The sequence below is a fragment of the Sinohyriopsis cumingii genome, chromosome 11 (assembly GCF_028554795.1).
Source record: "Sinohyriopsis cumingii isolate HCF-2022 chromosome 11, ASM2855479v2, whole genome shotgun sequence".
Lineage (NCBI taxonomy): Eukaryota > Metazoa > Mollusca > Bivalvia > Unionida > Unionidae > Sinohyriopsis > Sinohyriopsis cumingii.
Window position 1 is genome coordinate 4419199 of NC_142971.1, and position 15513 is coordinate 4434711.

Consider the following 15513-nt stretch of genomic DNA (forward strand, 5'->3'; position numbering starts at 1 on the left):
ATGACACGCAGTAACGGTACAGAGGTGTGTCCCACCACGTTATACTCCACCACATCGGAGTACACGAACATCAAATTCAGCCCTTGGTTCAGTTCTACAGGGAATCGAAAAAACTTGTAAAATTCCGTATTGCTGTTGATCTTCGGTTTAAAATTTGGAGCCATTTTTGTGTCTCCACCTAAAATATCAAACAAGTCACGATTAAAACTGATGGACAACGTTTGGGTATCCTGAAATTTCATCAGTAAGCGACGAGCCACTTTATGGTACTCCAGGGTGACACTTTTTTTGACTCTGTTCAGGGCTTTGCCAAAGGGGAACTCGAACCTGGAAGTAATGGTGTCCACCAAATGTTGGCCACTAAAATAAAACCCTGCCGGAATTTTCAAGGTGTAGATATTGAAGGGTGAATTGTTGGATGGTCTTGTGTCCCCTGAAAACCCGATGTCATTCATGGCTTCTTGTAATTGTTGGTTCAGGATTTCGACCTCAAAAGTGTTTTGCTTTTCGGTGATGTTTTGGATTTGTGTAGGGTGAATCATTTCTACTAAAGCCACTTCCCAATGGGCTTCGTGATCTAACTGGATGGCTTGAGGTAATTTAGCCGTGTAACAGCACAACGTGTTGTGGGGAAACACCTCCATGGAACTGTCACTGGGTAAGGTTAAGTAAAATTGGTTTTGGTGACTCATAATTCCAGAGTTCTGTGGCTGTCCGAGGGGTTAGTGGATGTCAGAGGCGTGTCTCCGCCCAAAATGGGGTTCTGGTTGTGGTTGTTGTTGGAGTGGCCACTGGCACTGGCACTGGCACTGGACACAAGGTTCCCGTGCTTCCCGTTCGAGGAGAATTTCAGGGAGGGATTGGGAAGAAGGTAACCGATGCAACTGCTCAATAAAATGGTCCACAATTGTTTGTCTCCTTGTTGCAAACTCAAATTGGCAATGGCTGCCCCGATGACACAATACACCACGAAGATTTGGCAGAAAAAGACGATTTGCGTTTTAGGCACACATTCTCCACACCACACCCACAAGGGTTGTTTTTGTAAATCTTGCACAGAAGAACTAGGTGAAGGAGGAGTGGTCGACGTAGCTGCGTCTGTGTGAAAGGGCATGATGGTCACTTCTTTTTATAGTCGATGACTTGCGAAGCGTCGATCCAAGAATCAAAACTGGGTGGATATCCTTTCCAACGTACTTTGACTTCTTTGACACGTCGTTTGCCCACTTTACGGGTTCTGCGTTCGAGAATGCTTTCGATGTCGTACACGTCGTCTTCTGTTTTGGTGACACGTTGTAACTCGGGCAAATAAAACGTTCCTTTGAGCACTTCTCCGTTCATGTCTTCCAATTTATAGACGGTAGGATAACGGCCATGCACTCGTCCAGTGACACGAAACAATTCGGTCGTCCAGTTAGGTAAGTAACCTTCGTCGAAAGTGCGTTTGGTTTTGCCAATGCGCACCAAATCTCCTACGGCCAACTCTCCACTTTTCTTGGGGACAGCCCTCGTCGGGGACGTACCGAACAGACGCTCAAACACCAACACTTCGTTGTCGGGAGTCACGTCTTGCGGGGCACGTCCGATGCTTCAATGGTAAGATTGGTTGTACGCTTGCACCAGGTGTGGTAAGATGTCGATGTACTTCAGAGTGTGGTGATGCGTAAAATATTTCCACATGCGTTCTTTCAAAGTGCGTCGAAAACGTTCCACGATGCTGGCTTCGGTTTCGGGATTCTCGGTGGTAAAAAAATGATTGTCACGTTTCTTTAATTCTTTTTGGAAAGCTTGGTTCAGAAATTCGGTGCCTTTGTCCGTTTGCCATCGAAGAGGGTGACGACCGCTTTGTTTCAACACCCGTTGCAGGGCTCGCACTAACTCGCTGCTCGATTTGGAAGTCAAGGGCACGACCCAGGCAAATTTGGAAAAGACGTCGATGACACAAAACAAATATTTGTAGCCACGATTGTAAGGCACTAAAGCTAGTTTTCGTCCTTCCATAGGGTTGTCAGGAGTCGATTCTGAGATCTTGGGACTTCCGAGGGCCTTTTTATCTTGCTCCCACCAGTCCTCCCAACATGGTTCCCAAAACTGCTTTCAGTATGGGGCCTAACAAGAGAGGCAAAATGCCTCCACGTTGGACTAACATCTTCTTCTTTTCACGAATGGGAATTTTCTTTTGAACCATTTGGCGAAGAACGTGACGATGTTTGCTTAAGCATTGTTTCTGGTGTTTGGACAAAGGGATCGTGCCTTTCAAAACGTTCAAACAACATTCGCACATGACGTCCCTTCAGTCGCATCTTCCCGTCAAATTGATTCGTGCCTTGTATGGCATCAGTCGAGAAAAAAATCCACAAACACGAGCTCGTGTCTTAGAAGCTAGTCTCAAAGAAGTCTTACGATGGTTCACGGTGACGGCACGTAAGACGGGATGATATAGGTTCGTGGGAGGCAAAACTTTACACTTGATCAAGCCTTCGTATTGTCGAATGTTTTTCAGGTCGATGTGTTCCGTGAACAATTGTGGGTGCCCTGCAGGAAAGGGACAATATTTGCACACGTAAGGATACAACGAACACACGTCCAAGTATTTGATTTCTTCTCCTTTCTCTTCGTCGGCTTGGTACAGCAAACAGGTGGCATTGGTCCTTCCTCCGTACAAACTATCCCTCGGGTTTAGGGGGTCCATCAGCTTGTAACTTTCCACGGCACGTTTAAACTCGGGATCGGTTTTCATACGGTGATCGTACTCGTCTTCCCACATTTCCACCACTTGGTATCCTTGCTGTTCTAACTTTAGGCGTCGCTGACAAGTGTCCTGGTACAAGTCTTCCGTGGTTCGTTGTAAAAACTGATTTTTAGTGCTACGATCAGGGTAACAGACGGGACATCCGTGAAATAAGCAACCGTTAAACTCGTACACGATCTTGGGGTTTTCTAAGTCCCAGCCATCGACCGAATACGTTCCGATGGTCTTTTCGCCTCCTCCGTTGCGGGCATGCTGAATCCATTTGTCTTCCTTGTCGCACAAGTAATGTAACCAACGTAGGGCTTTGACCGAGTATTGACGTTTGACATAGTGGGTCGTTTGAGGACTGATGACAGCCACGGTGTTTTCAGGCATGAATCGTTGTCGATACACTAAGGAACACGCTTTGGCAATGGTGCAAGCTTCTTTCAAAGGATCGACCCCTCCGTGTTCCATGAACAGTTCTCGAAATTTTCCACAGCAACGCCGTAAAATTTCCACGTCAGAACGACAATACTTTAGCATTTCTTCCTGAAAGTCGAAAGGGTCCAAGGCGTGAGTCTGGTACCAAGCGTAGAAAGCTTCTCGTTGTTCGGTACGCATGTTGTCGGGGTCGTAATAGTGAGCCTCAGGTAAATGGGGTAGAACGGCGTGTTGATTGGCTTCCGTATTGAAAAAGTGTGGAAAGTACCCTTTAGCCATTTCTGTCATTCCAAACGTTTTAGGCATTCGACTCAAAGGCATGGCCAAATAGCTCATCGAATCTTTAAACTGCACTTGTCCCACTTGCATGAAAATGATTTTGGCTCCGTTCAAAGTGACTTTAGGACGTTCGGTGCCTTGTTCCGTATAGTATCTGAGAAGAAACTGTCCATCGTATCCGGAGAAATTGTGAGCCATCACTGTGGCATGACGATGACAATCTCCGTAACGTTCGATGTCCTCTTGGCTCCACGTCTTGTCGATGGGATCTAAGACCCAATGGGCAAAATCGGCTAACGTGTTCGGTCCCCGAAAGATTTTTTCACACCCTCCGGGAATCTTGCTGCAGTGAGGGCAATGACTGAAGATAGGTTCTTGAATGCACTTCTCGCACGCTCGATGAGCCACGCAGAAATTAGGAATGTGAATGCCAGTCTCTTGCATGCATTCGAAATCGAAAAAGATGAAATTGCCTTTCTTCTTGTGACCGTCCTCTTTCTCTGGTGGGGGTTGGTATTTTTGCACGTAGCATTCGTGTTTCAAGTCCACGATGTGGTGACAAATGTGACATTTTTTCTTTCCTGAACATACGTGTGCCTTGGCATTATTGGTACGTATGCCTTGTCCACACGTAGGGCACAATCTCAGGAGTTGACAAGCACATTTCTGCTGTGAACCTTGCGTCTTCAGATGTTGCTGGTAACAGGCAGGGCTGACAAAACGTGCGCAGACAAGCAGGACAGTGCACTGGTTCTTGCCCTTCGTTCAGACAGGGTGGAGAGGCCAAACATCCTGGGCATTTCCATCCGCAATGTTTGTGTTGCTCTCGATTGTTATAGCCAGAGTCACATTTCTCACAGTAATAACTGTATTCCAGGAATCCAGTGATAGTGGTAATGGTATCGAAATGGTCATCGTGATAATAGACATGAATGTATTTTCCGTCCTTAAAGTCTTTCCCTCGAAACAACAGAGGCCCACGCACTTCTTGAGGGTGCACTTTCAAGGTGTAGCGTGGAGCTAGGACATCTTGCAATTTTTGCATTTCAGGAATGCCACAGGGTGTGTCTTTGGACAGGCCAGCTTGTTTCAACAGGAGTTCTGCTTCGTTTCGTTGTTTGGCTCGGTCCGATTGTTGAATAGTTTTCCAGGTTCTTTTCCATTCTACCGTGTCGTTCTTGTTGGCATAGGTTCGTCCCACCACGATGGCTCGGGCTAAGCACATCTGGTCTTGAGGGTTGTTAATTTGGACGAGACTCTTTTTGGTGCTGCGAAGGTCGTTCACCAATAACACCTTACTGCGTTGTCCGGTCCCTTGAGGAGGAGAGACGTGGGCCATTTTCAGTGTGGCTTTACCATCGGGGATGTCAAACTGGTCATTAGATTGTTGTACGTATTGAATCTTGTCCATGACTTAGGAAGGGGTTAGTTCTGCGGGTCTGCTAAACTCGATCCAAACAGGGGATTTCAAGCTGTCGTGATCTATGGATAGTGTCAAGCGATCGTCTTCTTTGGGTTGACATTGTCGCTTGAGTGCGGTGAGCAAAGAATCCCACATCTCGGTGATAAACCCTTTTGCTTTCTCCAATGGTACGTCGGACTTGAAATCTTTAAACTTCACTGTGTAGGTGTAAGCCGTGGTTCTAAATTTTCTAGAGGAGCGCTTTTCCGTCTCTCGAATGGAATAGTACTTTTCAGGGTTAACTAAGGGTGGTGAACTTTGTTTAGAGGGTTCGGATTCTGGTTCACTCATGTCCTCTTCAAAATCACTGGCATGAATTTGTGCCAAGACTTCAGCTCTGGTACGAAGCGATTCATCACGTTTCTGCCTCTTACTTTCTTCTTCTTCTTTCTTCTCGAATGAATAGGATCGTTTCATCTTGAGTGCAAAACGTCAAATGACTCAAGTTTAAACACCATAGACTAATTTATAGTCATGACAAACCAGCGTATATAAAAAGGGTGTGTCTTGTCCTTTCACTATTCATTTCACTCTCAAACCGAGCACAACGATGGAAGAGACTACCCAGATGGAACGTTTCATCAGAGCTTTGCGAGGGGTCATTAGAAAATTCTCTTCAGACCAGCCGACGGACTACTCTCCTTGCTTTCGAGATAAAAGTCAAGATACTTGCTATATCTGTCAGAAGAAAGGGCATTGGTCTTGAGAGTGTCCAGACCGTCAAAAAAGAACAAAAACCGGGGCTAGAAAAGACAAAAGTCAAGATACCTGTTATTATTGTCAAGAAAAAGGATATTGGTCTCCAGATTGCCCAAAAAAGAAACAAGAGGAGTCGGAAGAAAAGAGGGATTCTTCAGAAAAAGAGAGAGATTCTTCAGAGGAAGAAAGCAGCCAGGTGAAGAAAAAGAAACAGGAGAAGAAAAGAAGAAGGGAAGAAAGTGAGGAGGAAGATGAGGAAAAGACTGTGACGGTGATGAAATTGAAAAAAAAGAGAGAGTAAAAAAAAGAAACAGAAGAAGTGAATGTAATTTATAAAGTGTTCTGTTGTGAATTGTGAATTGGATTGTAACTATGGAGAAAAGAATACATTAATTATATAAGGTAAGTGTCTTTGAGTTTTGATTTTAAAATAAGAAGCTACACTCACGCACTCATACACAGACATGTACTATAAGGGTAAAATGGGTTTTTTTTGTTGATTTTTGAGTTATTGGCAAATTGAAAGGTTATCTCTTTTCGAGAGAAGTGGGTGGCCCTGAAAAGGGCCTTTTTTGGTGTAGGGGTGAGTTTAAGCAATCAACTTTAACTGCCTTAAGCCTTTGCCATGGCCGAGGCCTACTTCTGATGATGATGATGATTGGGTTGAAATCACTAAGGGTGGTACGATAGGCTTAGTCACAGGGTTGGCGTGTTTAGCTCGGGAAGGTCGTATTCTCTTCGGTCGTGATAAAGAAGTCTGATACATTTGTTTCAGACTTCTTAACTCCGCTAAAATGTCTAACAGTACCGTAGCCGTTTGATTTTCACCCTCTTGTTTCTTTGCTGCTACTTCTTCTTGTTTTTGTTTTTTTTCTTACCTCTTCTTGTTGCTGTTGCTGTTGCTGTAGGAGAAAAGCTTGTTCCGCTTCCTTTTGTCGTTGCATAAATTTCTCCAATTCTTCTTTCTGTCTCTGTCTAAAATTCTCCACTTGCGGTAATGAAGAATGAGACGAAGGTTCCGGAACAAATTCTTGGGAGGTAAGAAAATCCACAAAATCCCAATGTACCTCTTCTGAAAGTAAGTCCGGGTTCCCTTGGGCGGTCTCCACTGCTGGTGCACCCCAATGGATCGTTTTCTGAGTTTCCGTCATGTTGAATCACTGTCGCATAGATTGACAGCACACAGGCGCTAGCGAATCTATATAGACCACATGACGTCACAGACTGCTCTCTTCGGATTGGATGCGGACTGACTGAATTTTGTAACGCGTGTTCGGATTGGTGAATGGACTCTATCCGTTTCAATCCTTCCTCTACCTATAAATAAGCGCAGTTCACTGCATTGATTCACCTGTTCTCGTCGCCTCAAGATGTGGACCACAGTTGAATCATCCACCCTTGTGTCTTCCATGATGTTTAGGACGGACATGCTCATGTATGTCCGGTCCAAGTGGACTGTTGTTGATAGGACAGATACTAGTCTATGGATGAGAAGAGTTTACATAGAAAGACAAGGATGCCTCAAGAGTGTACTTGTGTATGGACCTGCAGTTAGAAGGAGTTTAAGAAGAAGAAGATGTGACAGATGCCGTCTATGTTAATATTAATATTAACATAAACCCAAAGGCCCATTTCAGGGCCACCCACATTTCTCGAAAAGAGATAGCCTTTCGATTGCCTACCCCTTTATAAAAATTTTTTTTTAAAAAAATCCCATGTTCAATTCCCCATGTCCCTAAAGTAGTTTTTTTTTTCTAACATGTTCAATTCCCCTTTGTCCCTAGACAAACCCAAACTCTATTCCCATGTTCAATTCCCCTTGTCCCTAGACAGACCCAAACTCTATTCCCCATGTTCAATTGCCTTTGTCCCTAGAATCGATATTTTTTTTTCCATTGTTCGAATGACTTTGACGCTAATCTCAATATTTCCTTTTTTTTCCTTTCTCCAATGTTAAATTCCATTGACGCTAATCTTACCCAGGGTTTTTTGCCCATGTTAAATTTCCATTGACGCTAATCTCGCCCAGGGTGGTTAATGTTAAATTTCCATTGACGCTAATCTCGCCCAGGGGGTGTTTGTAATGCTAATTCCCATTGACGCTAATCTCACCCCTTTCACTACTAACATGCACATGACTGACACAGTTGACCAGTTCTGCTGATCCGGAAGTTCGTATTTAAGAGTACTTATAAGTTACGGATGTTTTGTAACTATGTCTCCATGTCATCAAGTCCACATGCCAAAATCACTAGAGCAACCTACATTGCGAATTCCCAGTTTTGCTGAGCATATTTTTTGGCGAGCCTATAAGTTTTGAGAATTAAAGGAGTTGATCATCGGCCAACTGAATAGCAAATCGTAGCAATACTCGGTTTTCACCGTGAAACACGTAAAATATGTAAAGAAAGAGTTTGTCGTTGTTGAAAATCTAGCATGATTAATATATCCATGACATAATAATCAGGGGCTGATTAAGAAATATCGTTTAGTATCGTCTAGCGGCAAAGAAAGCTTAAACAAGTTGGCGACGGGTCTGTGAGATAGACCCCCCCACCCACCCGTGGGAATCCAGAGATGGAGTATCTTGGTAGCTCCTGCTTTTCAAGTGTGTCAGCAGAATAGTTTTAACCTTCTAACCGTTGTTTAAGGAAACGTTCCTGATGTTTGGCGCTCGTCGTTGGGGGTGGGATGGGGGCCGTTGGTTCAGACACCCTCCGCCAATTACCCATTGTGTCCGCTAATAATAGCATTACGTTTATCTTCATTTCTTTCTGTCATAAATATGTGCGATTCACATAAAGATAAAGGATGCATTTAATTTGATATAGGTATATCGGTTGCTTGCGTCTCTCTCTCTCTCTCTCTCTCTCTCTCTACACACACACACACCAGAAACCCATCTTTTTTATTCACAATTTTTTGTGTCTCATAATTTAAAAATATATATCAAAGGGCACTGAATAAAGAAGCACACACACATTAATTCATAACAATACAATTTGTTAACGTGAAAAATCAAAGTTGGGAATAAATAAAACTATATTTAAAAAAAAAAAAACATTTAAAGACTTTTTAAATCTGTTCCCAATTTAAGAACGACTGTTTGTTGATTAATATGAATTTAACACATTAAAATAGATTTTGTATTACTAAAGAATATATTTCCTTCCATGTTTATTTTAAATCAAATTCGAACGTAAAATATTTTAATTTTATGTTCAGTTTCATCGCTGTTACAAATTTTATTGACCTTTTTACATAGATCTTGCCTATCGTCTTGTTTCTGTTGCATTATGTGATAAAACACGTAATGTGTAAATGAATATTTATATTTTTCATTACATGTGAATAAGTTTTAAATTCCAAGTCGAATGCAAAAGCATTACAAGCTGTCTTCTTGGAACCAAGCCAAATTGATTAATGGTATTTGTTACAATAATAATAATAAGAAGAAGAAGAAGAAGAAGTGAGTTGAAGGTTCCAATACCGACCAGACCAGACAAAAAGTTCGGGTGCCGTGGTATATGGAGTTGCATTATATAATTTTTTTTTAATGCTGATGTGCCCGTTAAACATATATCAAGCAAACAATTCGTTCCATGTGTACAACTATTAAAAAATATTCCATTACAGTGCAATGATATATAACTTTATTATACATGAAGAAACGATGACATTGTCAGAGTTTATAATTATGCCTATATAACAAGCAGCGATAATCTACCCATGTCTCCCAAAACAATATAGAACATTGTGTAATTAAATAATTCTTGAAGATATTTTGCATTAGCGTGATGAAATTTGCATACTTCATGGGCATAATTCAAAATGGATGCAACATGTGTCTTAAAACCAATAACATTGTTTAGCCAATAGTATCAGTAAGGGACCGAAGTGAAGTAATTTAGGCTTGAAACTACACATCTGCTATGATGCGATGACAAGAAAATAAATCTTGTGGGGTTTTTTAATTGAAGAATTGTCTCGCTTGCAAATAATGTTGACATCAGACATTTTGCTTTCAAATTCCAACTGGCCAAACAGCAAAAATTGTGCTGGCAAGCTGAGAGCTTGAGGTAATTTCAATTTCAATTTGTCAACAATCGATATCAGAATGTAAATAATATATAATGCATTTGGTTTTGCATATGGCACCCTGGGTGGCCGAGTGCTCACCTTTACACATCACTGACATCTCACCTCCGTCTACGGAGCTCGAGCCTCAGCTCGGCCAATGAGGGTATGCGAGAAAATTTGCCAGTAGGTTCACGAGGGTAATTGGTTCTTCACGGGGTTTTCCCTTGTTACCAAATATACAAACGAAGGAAAATGAATTATTGCATTATCACCATAGTCCTACTATTAATTTTAATTGCATACTGATATTAATTGCCAAAGAGAAGATTGGGTATTCAGATGATCAATGTTGAGTTCACTTTTGTTTCTTGTTAATCTCTCTCTCTCTCTCTCTCTCTCTCTCTCTCGTATAATATGATTCCATGTTGAGCGCCACAAATTTTATTCTGAGTAGCACTGCATATCTTTCTTGTCTTCAATTCGTAGCTTTGTATCTGCTTGCTTTTAAACAGGTCTACATTACATATTAAGGAATGTTAAATTATAGAATTTTGGATATTAAATCATTAGATACCATTATTATACGCAATCTAATGTAGCATCTTCACGCACATGTAATGCACTTAACACTATTTTCACGCAAGTGTAACATATTTAACAGCATTTGTACGTAAGTGTACACATATTTACCAGTATCTTCAGGCAAGTGTACACATATTAACCAGTATCTTCAGGCAAGTGTACACATATTTAAGAGTGTTTTCACATATTTTAGAGTACATAATTTAACATCTATCATATGTTTAACGCTTGAAATATTCCAGTTCTCAATTGTTAAAAAAAACAAAACCTGATGAATTAGTTGCAAACGACTCGATCATTTTTGTTGCCCGATCTTTTACTTGTCGTCAATTGTGTAGATATAAGTTATCATGGCTTATGAATAAATACAATTTTTTCTGGCAGATTGGGATAAAAATTTGTTTTGTTTTAAGTATATTAGTACAGAATTTCCTATTTTAAATAAATAAACAAATTTGATAGAGCAGAACCAATGAGTGGTATTTAAAACACATCGTTTTGTGGGAGTCGTGGGAAAAGTTAATCTAAAATTTGTGATCAGAATATTAAGCAAAGAAGAATGTTTGTTTTCTACATTGTAAAATAATGTGGAAATTTGTCCCCTAGTATTGATGTTTAATACGTGACTTTTATATTCCTGTAGTCATTTGGAACAAAGTTTGATCTTACGTCATTCAAAAGAAAGACTACAATTTCGATGGTAATGAGAGAGAGAGAGAGAGAGAGAGAGATTCAAAATCTTGAGAAAAAGCGAATATGCTTACGATTTTAGTCGTTCTCTCTCTCTCTCTCTCTCTCTCTCTCTCTCTCAGGGAAACCAATGGGCTTCATCGTAACCTTCTTAATCATCAGACCATACAAACAAATTTTTAATATTTTAATGTATTTATTTATGTTTATTATTTTTTTTGTGGAAAATCGGATAACAAATATTGAACTTTTTCACGGCAAAAACGCACGCACGCACGAACACAAACATTGCCTTTAAAAGAAAATGACCCCGCCCAAGAGTCCTTTAAAAGATATCATTAAGCAAACGAAATGGATATCCCATATAATTTTTCGTATAATCCATTTGTGATGTTAACGTCACGAATAATTAGAGCATCATTTAGCAAGCACCATTATAAAATATAATAGTAATCCTGTTTTACAGTAAAGCTAGTCGTCCTTTTAGAAAGTTCTGCATGCAAGATGGGCGTGATACGGATTGTATGCACAGGAAATAAGCTCGCAGCCTTCTGACTTTTTTGAAGAACACGAATGCCATGATTTCGTTCGTCGATTAATGTGTTTTATTTCATTTTTCTGTCAGTTGAAGCATGCAGGAAAATGTACGTTCTCTGCAGCATCGTATTCGTCGACAATCCTAAGACATTTATGTACACCTGTGTTCATGAGCAGCAACGTCATATAATGTATATACAAGCGTTCGTAAGTGAGATATTATGATTCATGGAACCTTAGTTTCGTTCTGTCTTGTAAAATGTTAGGACGAGATTTTGTTTGAGGGGAAGAAAACAATCTCTTACCTCCCGATCCGTAAGCATTTCCTGCTCCTGGTCCCTCTCTGGCCTCGTATCCTGTAGCATCCGACACAATTTTTCCCGCCGACCCAACTCTGATAGTATTGAGCGCTTGTAAATTAAGAATTGCGACTGAACTTGTCGACGCTCGACGTACCTCCAACGTGCCGTTAACGTCAAATCCCCACGCATCATATGTTCCTGCAGTAAGATAGCAACTCACACCCTGACTGACCTGCAACAGTCTCCTGCCATCCACGTCCACAAAGGAACATTCTTCAGCGCAAAATCCAGACCAACATAATGCAAATGCAAAAACCAGAAGCACTGTTCCCTTCATGCTTGCAAAGTTAAATTTCTAAACGCAGTGGGTGATAGCAACGATGTAAGTTTGTTCACCCATCACCGCCAGTGTTATCGCAATTAACGAGAATATTCAAAAGAAGAGATGTTCGGCCATACGAAGTGCAACCGTTAGGATTACAATGAGCGACCTACAGAAGTGTCACTCGTTATATATCCCGGAGCTCTGTCAATTAGTTATCAAGTAGGTACTGCCGGTTTCCTGCTCTATCATGTTTGACTGCATATCTTTTCAATTAATTATCTATAATATTTTAAGACGTGAAAATTTAGTGTGTGTGTGTGTGTATGTGTATATATATATATATATATATATATATATATATATATATATATATATATATATATATATATATATATATATATATATATATATATATATATATATATATATATATGTTTGGATGACTATCGATAGTGCATACCCGTTAAAGTTATGTTCGGATGATCCCTATCCGTACATAAACTTCATTAAAACAAACTGACTGAATGTCAAAATCGCACATTAGTCAGGATCAGTGACTGGGTAACGCGTGATGGTTTTTATACTTCATATATATATATATATATATATATATATATATATATATATATATATATATATATATATATATATATATATATATATATATATATATATATATATATATATATATATATATATATGTGTGTGTGTGTGTGTGTGTGTGTGTGTGTGTGCAATAAACTGACTACAAACAGTGCAAAACTAGTATATAACTAGCCTGAGCGCTTTCGACACTTAATGAATCTTTTTCAAAGGCAAATACAACAAATAGACATAACAAACAAATGATACATAAAAATTGTTGTGTTTGGACAACTTTACATGACTATGACTTGTTGCGGTTGCTTGAAGATATTTTATATTGACCTAGAAATCGATGAGCCATAGCGACATCTGTCATTTATGTAACTTTATGTACGCGCAAATTATAATATGTTATAGATGGGGCAAAAAGTCAAGATACGAACTAATGGCTGACAGGATTTGTACATTTAACATTACAGATAGAAATTTATAAATTCAGCAGAAACTCATAAACAGATTTCCTTAATCGGTGAAAACAGAAACGCTTGCATCGGTGTACAAAATATAACATATCTTTATTTTATGTTGCAGGATCAATATTTGATAATATGCAATAAAATCTATATAGATCATCAAAATACAATTTAAAAAAGTGTCACGATAAACTTTTTGAGGAATTTATATAAAGTGCAATTTTCTAAGTTCTGACGAGGCGAAATATTGTTGAAAGTCAAATGCAAAATGGAGAACCCTTCTGAGTTATTCGGAGGCAAAAACAGGTTTCCGATCTCCAAGAACACGAAATTTGAAGCTAGGTATCATAAGCCACGAAAAATTAAGGACAAAACACTAGTCTATCGGCGTAAGAAAAACTATATGTACAATCCATTCTGGACAGCATAGTCAGAATTGCTACGTTATAAACTTACAGTTCTGACTTCCTTTTTTTACGGGTTAAAGAAAGGTACTTAGCCTTAGTTTAGAATTTTTTTTCTTCTAAGTGTCTATATACATTGACAGCTGAGAAGAAACATATTTAGGAAATATTTCATTCAATTCTAAAGCGTTTGTAATCATTTATTATCATATAATATTAATTTTAAAATAAAGTGTGTTATAGATTATTTCAGTTTTCTTTAGAATTTATAATTTTAGGTTTGACTTTTGTAAAGATGATCTGCTACGAACTTCAGGCTAAAAAAATAATTAATTTAGAAACAAAATACCTCTTAAATTACAGAAAATAATGTTTTAGTTTTTTAGAACAAACATTCAATAAAATACTTTGATTGCAAATAATTTTGGTATTAGTTTGTAAAATTTAATTTTTAAGCATTTTGGATTGTTGGTAACTTATTCGGCATTAAATTCCAAAATACATTACTTACATAATTGTGTGAAGTCGGTTAACGTCAAATAAATACAATATTTTTATTATATATCTTAAATGTATAATTTGATTTGTGTGTAATGTTTCTATATCGAGTGATGTTTGATTTCAATAAAGAATTGCTGTGTTGCAGACTTCAGGTACTGACTTCCTTATTTCAGTTCAAACCCAGTACCTCTTCGCACATACCCACACAGGAGTGACACCGCCCGCAAAAAGGAGGCCAGAATGATGTATTTCTCTCTCTTTATATTTGAGAGCTGTCCCATCAATAAATCGGGCATGACGGAAAGAACATTACTCAAATAAACTGACCAATACAATTGGCAAAAAAAGACCCATTGACAATTTTTTCGTAAAATAAGTATTCAAGTTGGTTTCATAGAGTCCAATTAAATTTGAGGACATAAGCAAATTTGATTGATTATACGCCAGTCAGTTTGGTACTCAGGACAGAGCCAGACCATTGCGTCATTTCTTAACAATCAGAAAAAGTAAAAGGAGACTGGGGAAGAAGATGTGTGTGTGGTGCCAGGCCTGGAAGGTGCCATTATTAACCAGGTGTTACTGGAGTTCAAAAACAAACAGCCCTTTTCAGGGCTACCCCAATCTCTAGAAAAGATATAGTAATCTATTTGCCAATGTGTGTATGTAGAGTAGTGTGAATATAAACACTGACTCTTTTTTCTAATTGCGAGTGTATGTATTAGTGTTTGTAAGTGATCAAGTAGGTTTGTGTGAATGGTAGATTATGGGGTTTTGTAAGCGCTCACGTAAGTTTGTGTGGATAGTAGATTATGAATTTAGTTTTAATGATTTGCGTGTGTAAATAGTAGATTTGGGGTTTGTTTATTGCTGGTTCACGTATGTGGATAGTAGATCATATGAAATGAGAAAAAATAGGGATGTTTTCCTTCACGTCCGCGCGTTGTTAGGTCATGATCTAGGTAAGATCAATTTTGTTTTAGGGGGATGTTTTCCATCACGTCCGCGCTTTCACTATAAGAACCCACAGTATTCGTCGTTCAAACCATTCTACAAAGAATAAAAAAGAAGATTGCTTCAAACCAACTTGATAAAATGAAAACATTGCAAGACGTCCTGGACAATTTGGGGATGATGGAGCAAATGTTGGTTAACATAAACGAGGATCACTATTCTTACAGTCCCCATCGTGTGAAGATGGAGATAAACAATTTAAGAAAAGTAAAGGAAATGATCAGTGCTCTGATGAAAGAAATAAAGGAGGAGAAGGAGTATGAAGAGGGAAGGATAAGGATGAGAGTATGGAACGAGAAAATTGAAAAGGAAGAAGAAAATGAGAAGAGGAAGAAAGAAGAGGATGAGAAGCAGAAAGAAGAGAAAAAGAAGGAAGAAAGAAAGAAAAAGAGAAAGAGTGTAGGACAG

General features: G+C 39.2%; 1 protein-coding gene across 1 annotated transcript in view; it reads right to left on the reverse strand.

Annotated features, from left to right (window-relative positions):
• Positions 1-12271, reverse strand: part of LOC149787543 (uncharacterized) — a 61251-nt gene extending 48980 nt beyond the window's left edge. The window contains exon 1 of the mRNA XM_089975576.1: positions 11810-12271. Coding sequence (XP_089831702.1) covers positions 11810-12143 — 334 coding nt within the window. The 5' untranslated portion in view covers positions 12144-12271. The remainder of the gene's footprint in view (positions 1-11809) is intronic.
• Between the last annotated feature and the right edge of the window lie 3242 nt (positions 12272-15513).